Consider the following 24,498-nt stretch of genomic DNA (forward strand, 5'->3'; position numbering starts at 1 on the left):
ATGCATAGTAAATCATATTACCATTTGTCATCTGTTGTATTAGGAGGTGGACGGGTGGTGGGTAAGATCCTATGAATTGCATATCAGAAAAGATATATTAAAATCTTAATTCTTTATTTAATTATTGTTTAACATAATAGTTGTATTCAGTGCTAAAAATGTACTTAATTGATCACATAATGTCCCACCGTGATGAGCATGGGCCATTATCCTGATATCTAGGAGGGTGTCTAATCTTCACTGGTTCCACTTTAGGACATGGTAGAGTATTTCCACTAACGAGAGGAGAGATATCTAACAAAAGAAGAAAGTTTCAGTAATCATGTACAACAAAACTTCATGTTAGGTGTAAAGAAATATTTAAAACTAATTTGTTGTAGAATTCCAAGCAGAGCAGCGATACAGTCAAGTTAAGCAGTAAAAACAGTTTTTATCAACCTACCTTGGAAGCTGAACACAAAAATTGCACTTCCTCCCTTGATGAAGTCTCTGGATTTCATATCTTCGTAATAGGCAAAGAAACGTTTGCCAAGCGGAGGTCCGACAAAAATGGTCTCATTTTTCTCATCTACGTATGGAGTTCCAATCATACGAGGATTATCCCATTGATAGCTACCTGTTTATAGAAAGCAAATAGATCATTAAGGGCAAATGGGGTGGCATTTTGAACGAGTCGTCTCTTAACCCAAAGTCTGGCAGTTCAATCCCTGGCTCCTACTGTCCGCGTGCCCCCACTCCAAATGCTTAGGATGGTCAAATGTTATGTAGGTACCTGTAAGTATGTCACAAGTCTAAAAAAGTAACATATAGTGTGCTAAAGTGGTGACTTTTCATTCAAGGATTTCTTTATGTTTTTTTTTAAACTTACCATTGATACTGGATGTGCTTAGATCACTGGTGATACTCCTTTGCTTGGACATCTGCAGCTGGATGTTAGGGTTCTGATCCAGCATTTTAAAGGTTGTCTGCCTTTGTGGGCAAGGCCACTCCAGCTTGTCATCATATTCACCAGACAAGAGTTGCACAAACAGTCCGAAAGATCGCCTGGCCAGCGCAATCCCAACCCTGTAGGCATAGCCTCCACTGGAATACTGCCGTGGACTGTATAGAGTGGTTGACCTAGTATTCTCAAAATCATCGATCTGCATGGTAACATGTGGACAATCGGTCTCGGACAGATTGATGTCGTCGATTGAGAAGCCACCTGAAGAGTTTCCTGCTCCTTTACGAACCTCAAACTCCACCTGGAAGTGCTTGGTGACATTCAGGGAAACATGCTTGAGCTGCCAGTAAGATGTTGGTGGACCTGGAGGAAAAGTTTCGGGATGACTTAATTACATTACTTCAATATTAATACGTGCAGTATGAGGTATAGCTTTCAAACATTTGAGTTTGAGTCTACAGTTTGAGATTACCAGTGATCTGTCCCATGAGGCGGCGTGTTCCTGAGAGGTCCCATTCATCTTGAAACTCTCTGATCCAGATGTTGAGGTGGTCTGACTTGTGTCCACTGTGGTAATAGTAGAACTGGAGACACTGGACATGACACTCCCTATTGTGTCTCATTTTGTGGGTCTCTAGCCAGGCTGAGTCTCCTTCTTGACCTGATGCTGTGCTGGCATGCATGAAGTAACCTGCATCATGACCTAGAACGTTGTAAATGTGTTATGATGGGCCTTCAAATGTCATATCTACATATAAGCTCAATCATTTCAATAAATGATATAACAGCAAGATTTACGTAAGACTTTCTTCAAAGCCATTTCTTTTTTTTTTGTTGGTAAAAATCTGTTTAAATGTAGGGCTGGCCATTGGTACTTAATACATTTCAGGTATCGACCGAAATAATGAAGTACCAAGTAGTATCAAAATGTCTCCAGTCACACGATACCTGTAATCGATCCTTTTTGTGTCCAGATCTAGAATAAAATGTGTATGGTTTTGTTTGCAGTCAATCATCATAAGGGTTCTTTGATTTAGTTCAACATGTATAACACTACCGCAGCAGCTACAATGTCCATGTCCATACCGATGGCTCTGAATACAGCGATGTCAAAAACGTGATTAATGCTTAGCGCATCCGCAAGAGTCGGAGTGTGTGTTTTCGCCTGTCTGTGCGTATCCAACATGTTATAACTATGCGATGGGTGGGGAACATGGAGAACTTTGAGGAGCTTTGACATACAGGAGGGGCACAGCTGGATAGGAACAGGGAATATTGTGGTTCATGGTCAATGCCTTAACGACCTGTCATGGAACCTCAACAATTGTATTGCATTAAACTTTAAATTTAGAAACCTTACCATGATCCCCTCCACTTGATAAATTGGTGTGGTCAGACCTTGGACCACCGGAAACATGTGTTACCATTTCCCAGCCACTGCCACCCTGTGAACAGCGATTCATTTGACACATGGTCCCATTAGAGAAGCCGCAGTACATCTTGAATGCAATGCTGGAGTCTGTAGAGGTAAACGAACAACACAGGATTAGTGATTATTAATTAGCTTTAGGATATCAAATAAAAATGTAAAAGATTCTGTGTCAAAGTCTGCAGAAGAAGCATCGGTTATAGTTGAATTTTAACCAGTTTTGTAGGTAGTAAGTGTTAGTGTAGTGTAGCGTTAGTTCAGGGTTGTATTGTAACAATACCAGGCTAGTGGTTTTGCCCTGTTCACTAACCAGTAACCAGTTGTAGCATTCCATTTAACGATATTGATCTTCTCATCTAATTTTTGCATTAAGCATTATATATTTTGGGCCACAGTTTCCTCAACAATTCCTGCCACTGAGGTTTTTCTATTTAGGAACTATTGTAATTGGCCGAATGTGTAATATTAGTCAAATACATGCCTTGCAACTGCTGCAAGGGCAGTAAAAAACAATAGTATTGGTTGTTTTTTGGAAATCTTGTATAAACCTGTAAAAATGACCAGTGTCTGTGCATTTCCTTGACTAGGACTTCTTGTGGCTTTTTGAATAATGGCTGTTGTCTGTCAGGTCCAAGGATGAAAAAACCTTGATGTTTTCGTGCACTGCAAAACCTCTTGGGAGTGAAGTCGGAGCGGATGGGAGTCTCTTTCGTTGGTTTTGGTTAACCGTGACCACAATCTTTCTCTAACCTTAACCAAGTAGTTTTAGTTGCCTAAACCTGCTTCAAACCTTAACCACAGAGGTGACAAATTGGAAAATGGGCATACAAATTGTCTTATTATAAAGGCAATTTTTTGCTATTTTATTAAGTACTGACAAACAATATTCAGCTGTTGATTATGGGGCCAGATCAATAAAACGTGTATATTAGTCATTTTGGAAGGCAATTTAGACTCTGACTACTCTGGTTGAAACACAGGATAAGTTCCTGAGTTGAAACAGGAGACTGTTTGCAAACAATTACTTTTCTGTGTATTACGTTCACACTGAGTTGACTGATTTTGTAGTCAGAATAAATATTGGTGGGTCCCTTTAAACTCCAAACACTTACTGCATTTGTAGAGGAGGTTCAGCTCCAGAACATCACTGGGACTCATTTCCCATCTTTGACCGATAACATCCTGAAATGTTGGGTCTTTGGTGATAATTGTTGATCCATTGCCATTATTGAATGCATTTTTTCCATAGTGCATCACTGACCAGTAGTCGTACGGGACTCCCTGGGTGGTGCTGGTTTCGTTGCTTTGTTTTCGAAAATTATTCTCAAAACCTAGATGACACATGAAAGCCAACCTTCAATGAAAGCATACAGTATTAAAAAAGACCTTGAGAGCAGCGAAGATGGTTAAAGCATAATTCACAAATCATTGATTTGACAATAAAATGAGAAGAAATTAAAACATACTTGCATTGTTAATTGTTAGTTAATTGTTGTTTTCAGGTATTTTTGGAATAATGTAAAGACTATTTTTCCTTTAATTTAATTTATTAATGTAGTTTTCACATCAAAAAACGTGTTTTGGCATGACACATATAAAGAACTGGAATGTTATATGGATAGTCTTAATACAACCTTCTTTGATGTTCTCGAATGCAATATTCACATAGTTGTCTCTGTCATATCTGGATTGTTCATGGTAGAAGCCCAACGCATGGAGGAACTCATGTTCAACGGTGGAAACCTCATCACAAAATCTCCCAATGGAAACGACCTGTCCTTTCTTCTTTTTTCTTTGCCCAACAGATGAAAAACATCTAAAACAGGAAACGGCACTCATCAACCAGGGGTCTCATTTATCAAAGCATACTGTACGAAGAGCAAGTTCAATTCACATCTGTGCGTATTAGAAAAAGAAAAAAGATTATATTCATCAAATGTGCAGAAACAATAATAAATCTCAAAAGCTCTGTTACATACTGTGAGATATGGGCAAGTATTAGCGGCACAAATGTTGAGTTGCTTGTTATGGACAAAAGTAGCAAACAAGAAAGAGAAGGACAAAAAAAACATAAAAATTAAGAAAACCTACAATACATACCCGTCTAACTTTTTGACAGAAATGTAATAGTCTTCAGAGTCCCTTGGTTTGAAGTCAATGCATGACTTCAACCTGAACTGGTCAAAGGCTTTCATGATGACTCCTTTAGCATTCATCTCTTCCAATGTGCATGGTAGTTGTGTAATAAGGAAGAACCAAAAAAATGACAATGTAAGTATGGATGAGTTATTCTTGCTCAGATCAGGTTCAATAGTTTTGTTCACGTCAATGTTCTGCTGCTATGCGGCTCCTACTCTATGTGACAAAAGCCTTCCAGTGGAAGTTTTTTTTTTAACACTGACTAATATTCGGGGTTATTATACAGGAGAAAATATATTTACCTAGGTCTTTTTCCAAAACATATGGTACTGGAGATGTCCACAGTCTGCTCTCATCAAGAATTGCACTCCTTGAGTTCGGTGACTGATTCATAAGAAATGTATTTGGTGACCCACAATAATTCAAACACGCATGTTTATCATCTTAATATTTGACCACAAAACTCACCTCCAGAATATCATCACGTAATAAATCTAAGATAAAAAAATCAATAATTAATAGTTGACGACAGTATGAGGCCACAACAAAGGTGCTCTGCCAAATATGAACTAGACAAAACAATCCCACCACAAAGCCTATTTAATGAATGAAGAGGTGTAACGTTACCCCTGTTTGCATCTGCAATGTCCTTGTCTTCACCAACATCTACAAAAACAGATGAGATGCTGCCTTATAAAGTAGCATTGATTCATTGAAAATAATTATGTTAAATTAATTCTATCAAATCAAATTAAGAATATAACTTACCCACTATCTGCACTTCATTCTGTAAAGAATCATATTTACATATAATTACATATATATACAAGGAATTTGCCTTGATGTTTTGGTGCATAACAATGACCATAGTAAAAGATGATGAAGTAAAGATAAAAAGCCAGTATGGCAAAAGTCAAGAAGTCCAAATTCCATCAGAATAAATACTTAATTATTTAATTAATTAATTAAACTTTAGGTAGTTAAACTCTTATGTCAAATGACATACATCATAATTTGACAAAAAATATAAAGATAAACTCTTACTGGGTTTTGGGAGAATGCTGATAAAACTGCCAAGTTCACAATGAGAAAAAAGTAGCCTCTCATCCTGGTAGTGTGTCTTGGACCAAACCTAAATCATCAACACACATCACAGAGATTATATGAAGAAGCATGAAAGTTTCAAAGATGTATGTACACTATAAATGAAACAGTAAAGCAGCTATACATTTCATTTTATATTTAATTAATTTGTTTAATTTGTACCTAAAGAGGATGGAAAATGCTCATCTGTGCTTACCTTCTGCGATGATCTGTTCCTCAGCTGCAGATGAGATGCTTTGGCAGCAAGAGAAGAGTTTTAAGCGAGTGTGACGTCAAAAAAACAAAGAAAAATTGTAGTCTTGCAACATACTGTAGTTTGAATTCCTTTTGTCATTGTCACATGGATTGTCAATGCCTGCACATGACAGGTCATTTATCAGTAACAAACCATCTGATGCAACAAGTTAGTTGTTTTTTTAGCATCACTCTGATAGAGGAGACAGTGCGTATTACTATGTTGTGGAGGTCCTTTTGCTTCACTTAATAAAGTTCAATGCATGAAGGAATCATGATGACAGAGACCAGGTCTGAACTTTGACTCAAAGATGATCAGTTGGCATTAAAGGAAACACAAGTTTGGTGAAGGTCTTGCTTCATTTTAGCAATGCTAAGGACTCTAGACAAGGCATTGTAGTAGGTCATAAGTGATGATTAAGAGGGATTATTTTGTATCAGTACAATATTACCTTTATTGTTGTATAGGAAATGCCTGAACATTATTCCTTTTACCCGCCAAACTAAGATGTTAAACTTGGTAAACATTATACCATGCTGAACATCAGCATGTTTATATGGCATTGTGAGCATGTTAGCAATGCTGTGCAAAAGTACAGCCCTTGTAGTCTTGTTTAAACATAGTGGACCAGTTCATGAAGAAAAGTGGAAGAGCAGGATGAAGCAAGTGTAAAAGCACGCAGGAAGGGTTTTTGAGTATCACATTTGTACATCACGCACCATGTACACAAAGAAAATAGAAAAATATATAGCTACATCCTTTAATTATATTTACTATTTCTTTTTTTAATTTGCTTCCTAGTTTTCTCAGTTTTTGAGGCGTAGTCTCAAAGCAAACAGAAATAGAAGCTGTTTAGAAAACATGTCAGAAGTTAATTTAGTTGTGGTTAAAATTGTTATGTGCAACAGTGATAAGTTTATTGTCTATATATATATGTATATGTATGTATGTTTATATACATTAGGCAACTTTAAAAAAGGGTGACCCTAAAATTATAACTGCACACAGTACTACATATCTACACAAAATGTCTTAAAGAGTTATTGTACTTATAAGCAACCGAAAAAGTTATAACCTTGTTGAGATGCAACTTCAGATATGAACAGCTTTAGTGTGACAGAAATGGAATGATGAGGATGAGGTTTCCATTATGTAATGGTTTCCATTATGTAAGAAGAGGTAAGGGGCCTTTTGTAAAACACACTTTTCACATTCTGTACATACAGTCTCCTGTGACAATGTAAATCTTTCAACATATTCATTTTGGTTTTGTTTAGTTTTTTCCACCCAGCTGGTTTAGACAGGTTCCCTTCTCATCTGTCCACATCGTCACTGGGCTCAAGTTAGATCACATCTGAAACTCAGGCAGGTCTCAGTCGTTCAGTCGAAGACTTGTTACATCTATAAATCAAAATGGTGTTTAATATTTCCAAAATTATATTTATAGGTTTTTGCTCTGGCTGCATATCATTTTATTTTTCTTTTTTTTTACAATAATCACTTGAAATGATGAAGGCACTTGCAAATCACAAGGTATTAAAAAATGTAGACCATACTTTGGTGTTTCATTTTTACCTCTTTCCTTAAGATTTTGTTAAACTTATTTTCTTTTTCTTTTTACAAAATGTACCAAAGCACACAGTAAAGTAATAATATATTTACAAAGATCAAACATTTACCAAATATCAAGGTACCAACACACTCAACTCAAATCTCACACACCTAATTGAAAGCAGAATAAGTGACATAAGAGGTTCATCACTGGCTACATTTATTTGAAATGTCTGCACCTGCAAGCCTGTTTGTTTATGCACTATTTCAGTTGTTCTTAAACTTGTTCTGTTTTTTTCACTTTAGATATATTTTTCTTTTTTTCTACTTGAATGGAAAAAAAGTATCAAAAGTTTCATCTTTCATGTCTTTGAGCAGAGGGATTTGTTGTGAACAAAAAGGAAATGTTGTATTAACAAAAAATACATTGCTTTTAAATGCAAAGAAATTAATTTACAGACAAAGAAATGTCCAGTATTATTGTTATAAATACCGCAGAGAGGTATAACGCCCTTTTAGATCTATGTTACGAACATAGTGATATAAAACTCCAATAACATGAATCTAAATAGACTAATCACAGAAATAGAGCATTTTAGTCCGTTGTGAACAAGTATATTATTTTCTATAGCCGACCTCTGAACATGTCAGAACAAAATCATGTTTACAAGCAATCACAATAAAATTAGACCCGATAAAGAGGTTTTCTCCAGGACCACACAGAACATCGAGGGCTTACCACATTCACACAAAAAAATGAACAAACTGATATATTATGCTTTTTAACTTCATTCATCTTTTCAAATTGACTGACGTGTATGAAACAAAAAGGTAAAAGGTTACGCTCACATGGAAAGGTGTGTCAGGACAAACCAGATTTTTTTAAAATCTGTGTTCCACAATCTTGTGACGTCATTCATTTGTGAAAACTTGACATTTGGTTTGTCTCAGACAATAGCCTGTTGACAGGCATGATCCTCTACCTTACACTTGCTTTGACTACTGGTTAGACTTCTCTTGTGAACACACGCGATCTTCCGTTCTTTCTGTACATATAACTGAACACTATTGTTATGTCTTTTGCAAACTGCAGTGCCATTGTTGAGAAAACTTTGAATTAAATTTTGTATGGAAGTAAAGCACAATCTTTCCTTGAAAACGAGAAACATATGCAATCAGTCTTTTTTTTTTAGATATAAAGATGCCATGCAGTCACATATTTCTCATTGTACCCTTCACGCCCTTAAAAACTTGGCATACAAGCAACAACCAAAGTAAAAGCTGAGTTATAAATACATTCGGATTGTTTATTAAGAGTTTTAAAAGAAATCTCAGCTCATCTGCTTCACCTGTTTGAGTGTGGTTTGATAAACAAGTGAAAACAACCCAGCTCACCAAAAGAGGAGTGCAGACAAAAACAAATAAAGAAATCTTTTATGTGAAATTACTAAACCGGTTCTGACATTGGCAGGTAGGACCATATCATTCATAGTAAGAAGCCGATGGGTGTTTTTAACCTTTACATCAGTGTCACGCTGTATTGTACCTTGTGTTTTGTCGGCCAAAATTCCTTTTACAGCAAGTGTGACAGAATAGAAACAGCCAAACATAAACTCAAGAGCATTTCTAATGTGAATATAACTGAATGAATGATGAACACGTGCTCTAAAGTCAAAAGTACCAAGGTAAATGAAAAGTAAATAACAGGAAACAAAGAATTATGTTATTATTGAAAAAATATGAAAATATTATCATTCGTAATCCTGACAGTGAGTGATACATTATATATAATAAAAGTCAGATTATTAATCTAACATATTAACTATATTTTTTCATGTGATCTATTTTTCTGGTCTTGTGTATAGTTTTTAGAGAGAGTACTTTACAGCATATTTTTACAAGATGGTCAAGTGGTTAGTGAGTTTGAATAGTATTAATACAGAACACAAAACCTCATACCATAAACTGTTTCTTCCCTTACTGTGAACTTTTGTGAATTCCTTTTCACATTTCTGCACAAAACGTTTTGTGCAAAAAGATTCTTTTCTATTCAATATATATTTGTGTGAATTGTTTTATATTTTATATTTTTATTTTATTTTATATATTTTTATATTTTTATTCTAATATATATATATACAGTACATTTTTTAATTACAATTCTTAATAAATGTATGTTATTTCTGTGCACCAATACACCAAAGCTAATTAATTGTATATAAAAACCTACTATAGTAAAATAAATAAATCTGATTATGAATACAAATTACAACAAATAAATCTGAAATATCGTATTCGCACTGAAGCTCTGACACTGCCCTGTCACAGTTTCACCACTGGGTGGCAGTCTAGCCTCTTCTACTGGCACAGATGACACTCACGTCCTTGTGTTGCATGAGTCAGAACTTTAACACTCATTTGGCAGAAGCTTCTGTCTTAAGGCAACTTACATTTCCCCCACACAAACACACAAAATGGGAGTTTAGTGTCTACAACCAGGTCGTGGAACTATAGTTTTAAATACTTTACTTAAGTTAAAGTAGCAATACCACCATGTAAATGTAATCCATTACAAGTACTAGACCCCTATTTAAAATATTATGTTAAAATAGTAGCAAAAATGCTCACTATGCAAAGTCCCCCTCTATTATTAATTGTATTATTATTATTATTATTGTTGTTGTTGTTGTTAGTTATAGTATTATTATTCTAAAACAATGTAACACATTTTATAAACTGATCATATATTTAGTATGTAAAACCTGAAAAGTAATTTAAGCTGTTAAATATTTTCAACACAATTAAAAAGTATTCCCCTTTGAAATGTAGTAGAATTGGAGTATAACGCATACAATGGAAGTACTAAAGTAAACTACAAAACCAAGCTGTGGAATTCACAGACACCACTCTTTATGTATGATTTACCCTTACTTTAATATGGCCACATACAAACACAGTATACTTATTTTGCAGTCCAATACAATTGCTCTCCAAAAGATACCACCTTTTTTAGACTAATAGTAGTACATTTTAGTTTGGACTGGAGCTGTTGATTATAGGTGGAACATTTTTCGGCAATGAGTGAAAAGAAAACCTCCCAGAGACCGTTTTAACAAAGTAAAAACAGTAGCTTCAAGTATTTCTTACGGGGCTGTTGGATTATATTATATCTGAGGTGTGCACCTCCCCAAGATCATCTCCACATAACAATCCTATTCTAAAATCAGTCCAGCTGATGGGGAACAACAAGGTAGAGCAGACAACACAGCCTAAGTGCATTTACAATGTCCCATGGACACAAAACAGCCATCTTTTCCTCTCCACAAGATCCGATCTACTTATCAAACCAGCAGCAACAGTCTAGTAACGACCTCGTGTCTATATCAAAACAACAGTAAACCTCTGTTTGTCACCACGGTGATTAAAGCAAGATGTGTCTTGTTCAAAGGAACTTGTGTGCGTCACAGAACACCTCCCTCTTCTCAGTGGTGTGAGTTCTAGTTTGAATGGAACAGACATGCGTCTAGCTTCCTGTATTAGAAAGTGGCCGTTGGGATCAATGCCTTAACGATGCCTTAACGATGCCTTTTGGCTGTTTTGACTGATAATGCAGTGTGGGTAGTTATTCTGGGTTCCCACACAAATGCTAATTAGGTGTTGAAACAGCATGGAGCATGAACATGTGAGATCAGACTCCCATTTGTAAAGTCTCTCAGAGCTTTGCAGTAGTTTGAAAAGCAGCCCTTTAAATAGCTGCAATTACAATAAGGAGAGATTGAATTCTACGGACTTGTAGGTGAGAAAAAAAGTACAATTTTAGGCTTTATCTTAACTATTACTCACTGCTGCCCCCCCACACAGTTTATAATTTGTGACATCAAGAATGAGTCACACTTTGTTGTTTTTGTCCAGTGCAGTGGTATTGTCATTGGACTCTGACCCTCCACGTTGGATGCTGGCACTGTCAATGGTTGGAGGGTCAGGCTATTTACAACAATGAGAGATTGTGCAATTCTAGGTTTTTATGAAATAAATAATTGTGTGGTTTTCCATCAAAACAAATCTGGAAAATAAGAATGCATCTGATTTTTAGGGCAAAACACTTTTTGGGATAAATCCACAACTGACTTGTCTGGGCCTCTCTCACATACAAATGGTCAGCCACGCGTCTCACAAACATTTCTCGATTTTAGTGTTGACACCATCAAGGTGCAGTTTTATGGCAAGCGTTGACAAGTACCCGATTAAGAACAACAGTCTGCATCTGGATTAAGAAAGAGACGAGGACATGTTGGGACACGGGATAAATACCAGTTGTCTCCTGCAAAAAAAACCACCACTTTTCCCACTGCGGTTGTTGTCCATAGTAGTCCCTCTGTATGTTTTATGTAATAATCATATTCTGTCAGTGCTGTGTACTTTCAGGATGGCTTGTCAAAACACTGTGCTCTTAAACAGATGTTGTCGAAAAAAACATTTCCTGTGATTAGATTTCTTGCAGATTCACATATTCTATGAAAGACTATTAAATACAAAAGTACATTTTCCAGATTTTTCAATTTATTTGTGTCAACTTACAGAAATTACAAAAAAAGTACATTACAGTCTCCAAGTTCATAACCCACAATAACAACTTAGTATTTACATATTTGATGAGTGCAGAGGTTTGCTTCGCACCTAGTAATAAATATGAGTTGAATTTTGTTTACAGTATAATTCAGATATTTCATGCTTTAAACAGTGGTAGACCAAACAAGGCCAGCCTCTTGATAAATTAAATGATGGAGCAGGTGTTGAGGTTGACTTAGTTTGCTTTGGCAAAGGACTCGTAGAGGGACATGAGCTGTGCCTGGAGGTCCTGAGCGTAGGGGTCCAGCTTTTCCCTCAGGTCCTCAGCATAGGGGGCTACCATCTGTTTCACCACATTAGCTCTCTGACTCAGCTCAACCTGGACCTTCTCAGTCATGGGGGCCACGCTATCCTGGAAGTCCTGCAGGTGCTGGTCCACCTTCAGCTTCAGGTCATCGGTGTACGGCCCCAGCTGAGCCTGCAGATCCTTCACACTCTGCTCCAAGTTGGTCTTAAGCTCCTCACTCTTCTGCATCAGGGTGGTCCTCAGGGTCTCAGAGTCCATGGACTCTGCAAAGGGGGCCAGCTCCTGTTTGAGCTGCTCCACTCTCTGCTGGATCTGGGTCTTCATGTCTTCAGTGTAGGGCTCCAGTTTTTCCCTGACAGTGCTCAGCTCCTGGGTCAGCACATTTCTCAGCACATCGGCCTCCGCTGTGATCTTGGTCATCAGGTCCTGGGCTGCAGGGGGAAGCTGCTCCTGCAGGGTGAATGCATACTTGCTGGCTATGTCAGTGCTGTCTGCCAGGCGGGCACTAGAAGACAGACAAAGTAATGGTTAGACCATCAGAGGTTTGTGCAATACCGTACTGATCTTAATCACCATGTGGCCAAGTCATCATGGTCCTGTGTGTCACACAACTTACTTGACTTCCTGTCCAAACTGTGATTTCCTGATCATCTGGAGGGTGTCATCAGCTGTTTGGGTGGCCTTGGCAATGTAATCCCAGAATGCATCCGTTAGCACTTCCAGCTGTGGCTTGGGTGCATCAGCATAGAAGAGGTTGGCGTGACAGCCTGAAGGATGGACACAAGCACAGCTTGAGAACAGTGCAGATTTTCAGCCATTTAATTTATTTGGACTCTTTTTAGTTGCTGAAGTAATGTCATATTGTAGCTTTGACTAGACAGAAAAGACAAGTCAAAAACAGAAAAGCTTGCAACTTACCAGACAGCGCTGCAACAACTAGTACAACAAACACCTTCATGACTGCGTCTTGCTGAAAGAAATGTATGATCCAGTTAACTCTCAAGAAGCATTAAAAACGTTGCAACAATTGTATTTGTTCCCTGAAATTTAGTTCGGAATGTAATGTGATTCTCACCTGCTTTTGGCGTGTTCGACTCTCAGAGTTAAGCAGGTTTGTGGTTCCCTCAGACTGGCACTTCCTTGTATATATACTGAAGCCACATGACAATTGTAGTCAAGAGCCCAAAGTCCAGGAGTCCCTTCCATGTTGTCACCATGGCTCTCTTCCTGTTTCTGGTGCTTCTCAGGGCTACTATCACATGACCCCTGAAACTACAATGCAGACACACTGACACAACCGCTACAGTATAAATTGGTTATGTGGCTTTTGGTAATGTTTTAACAATAAAACCTGTCTTACGCCACAATAATGATTGCCTAGTCATCCTCTGACCCCTCTCTAGAAAGCATTTAGTAAATAGCAATTAACTACCCATGCAGTCCAGTGTAAACAGCCTGCAGATAACTCCAGATAACCGTGACATGCTTACACTGGTGGACTTTGTATGAGGGTTAAGCAACATGTATAAAATAGCACAAGGCACCAAAATGTTTTGTTTATTCTCAATGTAACTCAATTTGGTAAATCTCAGTGTGCAAATTCAACTTCACAACACCGTCTGTCTAACTGCTGATTATGGCAATCCATCTTTGGAGGTCCCAGTATAGTGCTTTATAGTGTACCTACATGCATAGTCAAAGCAGAGGAGTAGGCAGAATATGTTAAGTTATGGTAATATCAATATTAATTGGTCATGCTTAGTGTTTTGGTTGTTTTATGGCAGCAGTGAATCAATTAGTGCTGTTTTTTAATACAAGTACAAGTCTATTTTGAAAACGGCTTCATATCCTTCAAACTGTTAACCTGTACAAATTATTACTGAGAGGAATAACTGGCATAAGTAGTTTGGAACAATTTGACCAAACTACATAATATAATTTAATTTGAATACACAAATAAGCAGGAGGTAAAATACATAAAGACTCTCAGGGCAGAAATGATCAAATATTTTCAATCAAATGTTCTAGTTTCAAGTCTCAGAAACTGTGTATGATCTTTTCCTCTCCATCGGATAGTAAACGACAATAAAATGTTGTTTAAGAGAAGTGGACCATGATATGTCTGGTGTGAATCAGCAGCTACTTTGTCCTTCAGGTGTATGAGTCTGCGAACCTTTGGCCAAATTGACACATAGAGTAGACACATGCTAGAACCATAAGCTACTGTGACGTAAACTGGTGCATGTCCCGCTAATAGAAACAATAAAACATTCACTGTGTATCTAATCAAATCTGAACATCAAAGAAATTAAGGAGAGGTCTGTCTTGGCAGGGAGTTATCTGTGGCTACGAAAAGCAGCTAAGTGATTACAGACACGCTTGTGAGGACAAAGTTCATCTCTGGTTAAACTTACGGATTTTGTCAGACTCTTAACACTGAAGAATTACACATACATTTAGGTTTTATACATCAAGTAAAGCAAATAAAAAATAAAATCAGGCATGCGGTCATTTACATTATTACGCTGTCGAAAATTGATTATGTACTCATCGTGTATGTGCATTGATTTAAGAGTTTGGGCTGGTGCATGTGTGCCTCATGGATTTTCTGGCACAAAGTTTCGGTGAGGACAGCAGGGTGAGTCAAGGTGACAGCAAGGCACTAGCGCCTGGACTTTGGGATCATTACAGTCTGACATGCTATAAAAGCTGTAGAACTTCATCAGCTGAGCACAAGCGCTGCTAAGTGAACTTCCAGATACACTCGCAAACTCAGGTAAGAGGATGAAGAATTGGCTCGGAGTAGCAGCTGAGCTTTTTATTTCAGAAGTACTTCTTGCTGACCGCACTGTGCTAACCAGCTTTGTATCTCCTTGTTATAAGGTCTGAGAACCATGAAGGTCCTTGCTGTGCTCGTCCTAGCCGTTTTCAGTGGTGAGTATGATAACAAATTACCTTTATTCTTTTTTTGGAGCATGAAAAAACGATTTAAATTCAAATTGAGCTGAAATACTTTGAGCTGTTCTTCAAACTGTCTGTGTCTATCCAACAGGCTGTCATGCCAACGTTTTCTATGCTGATGCACCCAAGCCACAGCTGGATGTGCTGACTGATGCCTTCTGGGACTATGTTGCCAAGGCCACCCAGACAGCTGATGACACCCTCCAGATGATCAGGAAATCTCAGCTCGGACAGGATGTCAAGTATGTCGGACAAGACCATTGTGAACATTGTTGAAATGCTCTAGGACATGCATTAACTTCTCACAATGAAATGAAGTAAAGGTAAAACTTGATCTCACTCTTCCCTCTCTTGTCTAGTGCCCGTCTGACAGAGAGTGCCGATGTGGCCAGCAAGTATGCAGTCACCCTGCAGGAGCAGCTTCCCCCTGCAGCCCAGGACCTGATCACCAAAGTTACCACAGAGGCCGATGTGCTGAGAGAGCGTGTGAACCAGGAGCTGGCCACTGTCAGGGAAAAGCTGGAGCCCTACACCGAGGACATGAAAGTCAAGATCCAGCAGAGAGTGGAGCAGCTCAAACAGGAGCTTGCCCCCTTCGCAGAATCCATGGACACCGACGCCCTGAGGACCCTCCTGATGCAGAAGAGTGAGGAGCTTAAGACCAACTTGGAGCAGAGTGTGAAGGATCTGCAGGCTCAGCTGGGGCCTTACACCGATGACCTGAAGCTGAAGGTGGACCAGCACCTGCAGGACTTCAAGGAGAGTGTGGCGCCCGCGACGGAGAAGGTCCAAAGTGAGCTGACTCAGAGAGCCCAACAGGTGAAAGAACTGGCTGCCCCCTACGTCGATGAGCTGAGGGAAAGGCTGGACCCCTACGCCCAGGACCTTCAGGCCCAGCTCACCACCCTCTACGAGTCCTTTACCAAAGCCAACTAAGTCAACCTCCACCTCATGTTAAACAGAAAAAATGCATTAAAAAAACACAATTCTCAGATCCAAAGAACTTGTTCATGTTTTAATAATACGACAACAAAAGTTTGTTAGTATTAAAGGTTGAAATGGTCTTAAACTATATATATTTAAAGTATGAAACGAAAAGATAAATAATAAATATTGAGTGTTTATCTGTGACCAGACACTGTGTTCTCTTTCTATATTGGGAAAATAAAGGCAACACATAAACTTGTGAGTCTGTTGGTTATATACAAAGTCCTGTTGAAATTTTAAAGAGTGTTAGTGAGGTCTGAGGATGCCAAATGTTTCATATTAAATGAAATAAACAAAAGCACAAGAAAAACAACAGGTAACAGGAAATAGAATAACAATATCTCCAACGTGGTTACTCATATACATGAATACATGGTTTGAACATTTTAATCAGCTTTAAAAGAAGTATATGTTGTTCATCGTTTCATACGCGAACATAAAAACAAACACTTTTGGACATTTTTGATGAGAATTAGTGCCACCTGGTGAACATATAGAGTCACTACATTATACAGTATATTGATGTGCAGATGAGGGCTACATAGCGGCCATACATTTTCAATGCAGATACTTCACTTTTGGCAGTAGTAAGAAAGCAATAAACTTTAGCTCCACATAAAAATAAGTAGTTATTCAGTTGTTCAGTTCATGTTGCAAAATCTTGCCCCCCGCTGCCCCGCCCCTGTAGGATTAAGTTGTGGGTCCTTGATAAGGCATGTTCAGGTTTGCCTTTGCGAGTCTGGAATTTCACATAAACAAGTCCTGCTTCCACCTTGTTTTTTAGTTTTCCTTTTGTGCCTCCATCCCCGCTGCCAGGTCGCTCCCACGCTGCCTTACCCAGTGGCAAACAACATTCCTCAGTTCTGCCCCCATTTGTCACTGACTATGCTCACAATTAACCCTCCAAGCGCACACACACACAGCTCTGATTTCCTATTATGTCTGATTATGTGAAGGTTTCAGGTTATATTTTGAATCTGCATGTTAAAAGTTGTAATACCTTTCCTGATTTATTAATACAAATACCGAATGGGTTTGTTGTTCTACACTATTACAGTTATTTTGTCTTGATACGAGTTTGCTCTTTGCACCTAAAGCTTTAAAAAAACTTTGATTTGGGCTTTATGAACCCAGTTATTACATAATTATTTAAGTAAATGAATGACAAAGAAAACCCCCCCCCGAAAAGCAACAACAAGATGGTATTTTCCAGCATTGTGCAATCAGACAGGAGATAGGATAGAAAAAATGAAACTGCAGATCACTTACGATTACTTTCTATGGCAAGACAGGTGATCATTTTTGGTGATTAAAGCAGACTGAGTAGTTGTGCAATGTGTATTCTCAAAGTAAGAAACCAAGAGTGGTATTAGGCTTATTATCCAACTCTCAGCGTGAAAGTGATCAAACATATTTCCTAAAATGTCAAGCTAATCCTTTAATTAGATGTAATTCACTCTGATTTAAACTAATACTCGACCAAATAAAGTATTTGTGATCATTAAGAAACATGTTGCCAACCAAGCAAGTTTCTGCTCTGCTTGAACATGAGGCTTTTTTATTCTTCAGTCTAAAAGGACAACATCAGCTTATCCTCTGACCCTGAGCATTAAAAAAAGGAATGACAGCAGGCAGCAATGTGACTCAGGGTTACTTTTGTTGATGGACACGCATGTGACCCCTTCATTACAGTGAGACGGCGCTATAAACACAGCAGCCCTGCTCAGACAATTGGCTCAGCCTGCACACGTCCCACATCAGCTGACTCTGAGATAAACGGGGGATATGCTGCAGAAAAAACACTCTATTCTGAATTTGAATGCCCAGTTTAGCAACTTTTAACCCAGAGACTTAACTGCAGTAACCTCACTGATTCGTTTCTACAGATTTTTGCCTGTTTGGAGGGGTGAGATCATCCGGACTTTAACAAAAAACCTAATTAACAGAAACCATCATCAGGCTGGGGTTACTTTTGTTCATATAAAGATGCCCTCTCACACATTTGTTCTTGGTAGACATCAATCATTGCCTCTGTTATTGTGGAACAAAAGGAGAAGCCACTGTAGTTTCGATGACTGTGGCAGATATTTTACTGTATTACCTCATGCTTCTTCTTGAATCTCTCTGTTTCACTTCCGCGCCTCTGACTCTTTATCCCGGAGGTTCAGCAAAGCCAGGCACGCCATTCTGGGTTTGTGGTGTCTGGTCTGTGACCTGTGTGTAGTTTGGTCACTGTGGTCCATCACATCTGCAGAATGCAAGCACAAAATATGTAGTTTACGTCTATTATTGCCATACTGGAAATGCATCTTAGAAGTGTAAGTGAATGTTTCACAAGAGATCAAACGTGTTCTTAAAACAAAACAAAAAAAGTAATTGCGTAACAATGTTTCAGGTGGAATTATATTATTCATCTTGATTTGTTTGTGTGTTTGAACTGGACTGGACTTGTTATCTAGCTGAACATACAGTATCTTTCTGTGTGTGACACACCTCCTGCAGCGACACACACTACACACTATTGTTGTGGAATATCAAGGTCAAAGGTTTTTAACAGAAAAGTGACGCCTAAACATACTGAGTTCAATCTTATCGTATCTTACTTCAGATTTTATCAACCGGTTCTAATCTCATTGTCGTTTGATTAGCGTTTAAACAGTGAACATTTTCATACATTACACAACAGCTGAACTATACATTTAGGCACAGTCTTCCGTTCGATCAACACACAGTTGACCCCTTTGGGTTATCACACACTAATGTTATCATGCTCTCACACTAATTATCTGACCAAGCCAACCCATTCAAACTTTGTTCCTGTGTAAAGTTGGGTTTAAAAATATTAGGTTGACAACACACAGCCCAAGTCCTAAAGGGCTAAGGTCATTAAACACAGTCATTGATAGAATCAGAGCAAAACACTTTTTTATATCATAACTAATGGCAGCAAAACACACTGATGACTCATGACAGTTATGCTCGGCCACTGAACATTTGTTGCTCAATAAGCTGAGGTAACCACCTTCTTTCTGTATCAAACATCCCCTTTTTTATCTACCAATTACAAAATCCTGTGAATTTCTTGTCCTCTGTACTAACCTACCACAGAAACAAATATCCTTTTTTCCCTCCATGGTTCCTGTATAATCGACTTCTTTGGCCCATTGTCCAGTTCACACTTAATACAAATAGTTCATGTTCTCTGTACTTTATTACCTGTAATCCTTCTTTTGTAGAGTGGTTTTACTGTACCTGAGAGGGATTGACTTGGGGGGTTGTGTGTCTGCAAGGGGTAGATAGGTGGGGTGTCAATGGTCAGCAACGGCATACCATTTAGATTGCAATGCAAGTGTGAAAGGCTTATTTGCATCCTGGTGCCAGGGGGATTTATATCATGAGAACACTTGGTGATAAGGATCAAAGAAAAACCTGCAAACTTGTGGTCACTTGACTCAAAACCAGCAAAACCCAGAAGTGGAGGAATTACTAAAATATGTAGCCTACTTGAACAAAAGTAGCAATACCATTATATAATAAAAGTAAAGGTGCATACAAATAATGGAATTAGCAACTACATATACTGAAGAATCAGAAGCACCCATTTCACTTGTTCAATTACAATTATTGGCACACACTGTTGAGATGTCGCCACATATATAACTCTTCATATACTGTTGCAGAATATATTAAATCATGCCATCATGCTTCGTAGTTCCTCTTTCTAAGTAACTAAATGAGCTGATAAATGCTTTTATTTCCGTTTTCAGTGGCGGAATTTAACGAAGTACATTTACTCAAGTATTGAACTAAAGCACAAATCTAAGGTAGATACATTTTTTATGCTTTTTTTCTATAATTAAAACTTAAACAAAACAGTATATAAATATGATTGGTATACTTCATCTCACCAGCCTTTACTTGTATTGGAGTATATTACAATATTTTACATTGTAGTGAGACTACTTGAGTAAAAGATGCAAAACGATTCCAACCTCTGAGAATAATGAAAAAAGTAAATTAGCCTCACCAAAAAACTTGTAACTTGTAATTTGCTACTTTCTACGTCTAACAGCAACACATGTGAGGTTCACTGTTGTTCAGGCTTTGTAAGCTGTGAAAAGAAGACGCGTATTTTTCACGATGATCGTGAAACTTTCACCTTGTTATTCTCGTGGCATCCAGATTGCTTAATCAACCCCTCACTCAATGCAAACCTGTGAGAACTTCGGACGCGGTGTTGGTGAAAAGTTGCGTGGAGGGAAAACAGGAATCTGTGCAGACAAATCATCATCACCACGTGAATGCTCGCGGGCATCCACCCCCCTCCGCCTCCCGACTCCCCCCTCCCTCCCCCTCGCTCGCGCAACAGTCTCCTGCCACTGTATAAAAGCCCGCAGTCACCGTACAGGGAGCACTGAGGAAGCTCAAACTCTCAGGTGAGTGGCAGGACCGCACGGCGTGCAAAGAGATCTAGTGTTCTCATTTAATACCCGTTTATAGAAACGTCTTTCTGATTATTCTATCCATGTTAGAATTGGAGTATTTCTCGTTTTAAATATTTATACTGCTCAGATATACCATATGACTATATTTATTTAAAACAGTGACTTTTTTCTTAAAAAAATAAATAAAAAAATAAATTTCCTGCTTAAATTGTAGTCTTGCTGTATTATCTAATGGCGGAATTTCTGCCTCATGCCTTTGCATTGTTGCTTATCCTTCCCCTCTTTAATTCACAGGAGTATCTATCTATCCAACAACCATGAAGGCCGTAGCTCTGATCCTTGCTCTGGCAGTCATCACTGGTAAGTGCACTGACTTGGTCTAGGATTGACAACACTAATTCTTTTATCAGATTTGTATATTTATCCAACCTTTCCACTGTGCCCATGACAGGCTGCAATGCCCGTGTTGTGCGCCAGGCTGATGCCACCACATTAAGATGGGAGGAATCTGTGGATCGTTTCTGGCAGTACGTCTCCGAACTGAACCAAAAGGCTGATGGAGTTGTGGAGGACCTCAAGGCCTCTCAGCTCACCAGGGAGCTAGAGTAAGTTAACTTTATCATTCTCTTGCCATCTTGTTTTCAATAGGCTGGGATTTGTTCACTACAACCCACAACCTTGAACTGTAGTTACAATCCTAATTTGTCCTCATGTCTGACCATCTTGTCCCTCTGCTTCCAGCACTCTGATCACCGACAGCATGGCAGAGCTGGCAGCATACAGAGACGACATCAATACCAAGCTGACCCCCTACACCGATATCTCCACCGGACAGCTGTCTCAGGACCTGCAGCTTCTGGCCAACAAACTCCAGAAGGACATGCTGGATGCCAAGGAGCGCAGCACTGTGTATCTGGGTGAGCTCAAGACCATGGTGGAGCAGAACTCCGATGATGTTCGCGGCCGCATCAGCACCTATAGCCACAAGCTGAAGAAACGCCTGAACAAGGACACTGAGGAGATTCGCAAGTAAGTGGGGTGAAGGGTTTTACACTTTATCAAACTTTTTTTCTTTGCATGAAATCTAAATGTCTCCTTCTTTTTCCCCCTAAGCACCGTGGCCACCTACCTGGGTGAGATCCAGTCCCGCACCTCCCAGAACCTCGACACCATGAAGGAGAATGTTGAGCCCTACGTCCAGCAGGCCAGTGACACCGCCAACAAGAAGCTGAGCGACCTCTCCACCATTCTGAAGACCCAGGCCGAAGGCTTGGGCCAGCAACTGGAGAGCCAGGCCGAGGGCATCAAGACCCAGCTGGAGGCCACCGTCCAGGAGCTGCGCACCTCTCTGGAAGGCAGGATCGACGATCTGACCGAGATGATCTCCCCCTATGCCACCCAGATCCGTGAGCAGATTGAGAACATCATGGAAAAGGTCAAGGCGACCGCCAGTTCTTAAAGAAAGACTCTGATTTCTTAATACCCTGGGGGAAAGGTGGGAGTTGAGAGTTACTGATGATATCTTCATACGGGTGCGCTATTGTTCAGGATAAGGGGATGATGAGATGAAGGAGGGGGATGAGATGCATCTTTTACAGAACAGATAAACGTCTGTTTGGCTTCTTGACTGCATAGTCACCCTTTCTTCTCTCATGACCTCCCTTGATCACTGAACCCAAGCACCCCAGTCAGTAACAGCATTTAATACACAAACAGGAAACAATTTTTGGTAATATGCTTTGCTTTTCTACTGGTAATTAACCGTTATAGCTGTCAACCCACCACCCAGCGTTTTGTATTGAGCTTCCTACATTTCGTTTGGTTGTACACATAACTGCTGTCCTCATAGGCAGGAATGGTATATCATTCCTAAATGCACCAAGCACAAGTGTCTTTCTTTTCACTAAATGCACTGAATAATGATTATGATCAAAAGATGAGGGGGGGGGGGGGGGGGCACTTTTAGGTGAAGTGTCCTTCTGTATTCTCTGCATTTCTTGTTGTGCTTGCACCAAAGAAGAATGTACAACTTGATGCATCAGTTATTGTAATGCTGCCTGTCTGTTCTTTAGTCTGACTTTAGTGTCCCTTGTGTGTCACATGCCCACCATGCTGCTCACTGTAAGCACACTGCCTGTGTGCTGAACAGTGCTGAGTGAATAAAGAACTTAGAAAAGATGCTCCGTTTCCACTGTTCTGTTCCACTGTTCTCTGATCAAACACAAGTGTAATCTATTATTTAAGAAGAGGTTCAGTGACACTAACAAGTGGAGACTTCACAAAGAAGTCTTAGATAAACTGAATGACTAAATAATAACAATATTATCCTGAGCAACTTCTAATACACTTTTTCATCTTTACCCATTACATTAGCAATTGCTGCATAAGGCGACAGGACTAATTATACAACTGCATTTATAGGACGTTATTGGCCTATTTGACCACACCCCTTGCTGAATTGGGTCTTTCCGTTCCCACAGAAGTCATGAATCTTAAATCATTTTTCTTTTTTTTTTACTATTCGTGCTCTCTGTACTCCACCCCAATCCTCCCCCTTTCTCCATTAGCGCTCCTCACGCAGCCAAACCCCACAACCCTCGGCCTGCACTTTTGCTCGTCCAGACTTGTAAAGATCTGTTCCCAGATTCCTTTCTCTTGATCCAAGCAGGAATTTGGGAACACACTGTGCCCTTGATTGAATTCGCATTATGTTGACACTATCATTTCTTCCTTTATCTAGGCCCATATTATATTATAAGCCATGCATCAGTGCGTTTGCATACACATCTTTGCTCAGACATGTCAATAAGAGATATTCATATTTGCACAGATGCTGTTTGTAGAGAGTGTGCCCACATGCAAGCATATGTTTGGAAACATGTGCATCCTCCTGGCGGTTAAGATGCATATCATTGAACTGCTATGTTTGTTTCTGGCAGGGGATAATTTGTTGCATGTCATGTCTCTCACCATCAGCTATTAAAGAAAGGCAAAAATGCTCCAAAGAGATCGATTACAAAATTTCAGTATGGGTCTTTCTAAATGTACTTTTCATTTTTCTGACAGGTCATACGGTGATTAAGAAACATAACTTTACGACCCCATAGCGGTTGCAAAGGACACACATCATGAGATTTTCAGCTTGCTATACATCTGGATCGCCTCAGGGGAAAAGATGGTGATGAATGCCCTAAACTCAGATCAGTCACTCCTCAAATGAAAAAAATGAAAAGTTTATGCTCAAACTCAGCAGGATTTTTCCTTTGAAGTGTAGAGCAGAGGCCAGTAGAGGACACCATTTGTCCCTTGTTCATCTCATCTCCTATCCTCTGACCCCTCTGCTTGAATCCATGCTGCACAAAGTTGCAGCTGTGTTTTCCTTTTTGGAAGATAAAGTAAACCTAATTTGCTTCATAAAGAAACACAAATGCTGTGAGTTTCAAGAGCAGAACACACATTTTTCTGAGATTCATTTTAATCAAGGAGATGGTAACTGCTTAAGAATCACTTTGAGGTGTCTGAATTAAGATAAAACAATGAAATATGAATTCATAAAGATCACATGAACTGACAATTAGATAATCAATGTAATATAATTAATGCTTGGATTATGCTATATTAGGGATTTTGAGTTGGCATGGGACTGCAACATCAACATCCATGGTTGGAATCAGACTGGACACTTGGATTGGACATGCCCCCCCCCCCCCCCCCCCCCCCTCACATTTCATTTTTAACTCTTTGTACGCTAGCAGAAATAAAGGCAAATGCCCAAAACAATAATCTTAAAGACATGTGGCTTGGAATTTTATGTTTATGTAGAGATAT

At 39.1% G+C, this 24,498-nt stretch overlaps 4 protein-coding genes across 4 annotated transcripts; 2 read left to right on the forward strand and 2 right to left on the reverse strand.

Moving 5' to 3' along the window:
- Positions 1-237: 237 nt before the first annotated feature.
- LOC306700507 (meprin A subunit beta-like) lies at positions 238-4,904 on the reverse strand (the record flags this gene model as incomplete). The annotated part of the gene is made up of 10 exons (XM_079165538.1): positions 238-275; positions 443-616; positions 719-772; positions 869-1,306; positions 1,416-1,646; positions 2,304-2,462; positions 3,485-3,703; positions 4,007-4,188; positions 4,473-4,590; positions 4,814-4,904. 10 exons carry the CDS (start codon positions 4,902-4,904, stop codon positions 238-240), a joined length of 1,704 nt encoding a protein of 567 aa, XP_079021664.1.
- A 7,035-nt stretch (positions 4,905-11,939) lies between these two features.
- Positions 11,940-13,407, reverse strand: LOC306699939 (uncharacterized protein). The gene is made up of 4 exons (XM_079164754.1): positions 13,353-13,407; positions 13,196-13,247; positions 12,894-13,044; positions 11,940-12,782 (listed from the first exon to the last, which is right to left on the reverse strand). Exons 2-4 carry the CDS (start codon positions 13,233-13,235, stop codon positions 12,206-12,208), a joined length of 768 nt encoding a protein of 255 aa, XP_079020880.1. The 5' UTR covers positions 13,236-13,247; positions 13,353-13,407; the 3' UTR covers positions 11,940-12,205.
- A 1,550-nt stretch (positions 13,408-14,957) lies between these two features.
- LOC306699659 (uncharacterized protein) lies at positions 14,958-16,369 on the forward strand. Its single transcript, XM_079164356.1, has 4 exons — positions 14,958-15,053; positions 15,161-15,211; positions 15,330-15,480; positions 15,598-16,369. The coding sequence occupies exons 2-4, from the start codon at positions 15,172-15,174 to the stop codon at positions 16,172-16,174; spliced, it is 768 nt and encodes a 255-aa protein (XP_079020482.1). The 5' UTR covers positions 14,958-15,053; positions 15,161-15,171; the 3' UTR covers positions 16,175-16,369.
- A 4,256-nt stretch (positions 16,370-20,625) lies between these two features.
- Positions 20,626-22,848, forward strand: apoeb (apolipoprotein Eb). Its single transcript, XM_079165292.1, has 5 exons — positions 20,626-20,661; positions 20,965-21,030; positions 21,122-21,275; positions 21,412-21,699; positions 21,784-22,848. Exons 2-5 carry the CDS (start codon positions 20,988-20,990, stop codon positions 22,127-22,129), a joined length of 831 nt encoding a protein of 276 aa, XP_079021418.1. The 5' UTR covers positions 20,626-20,661; positions 20,965-20,987; the 3' UTR covers positions 22,130-22,848.
- The last annotated feature ends 1,650 nt before the right edge of the window (positions 22,849-24,498 follow it).

The sequence above is a fragment of the Pholis gunnellus genome (genome assembly GCF_910591455.1).
Source record: "Pholis gunnellus genome assembly, chromosome: 8".
Lineage (NCBI taxonomy): Eukaryota > Metazoa > Chordata > Actinopteri > Perciformes > Pholidae > Pholis > Pholis gunnellus.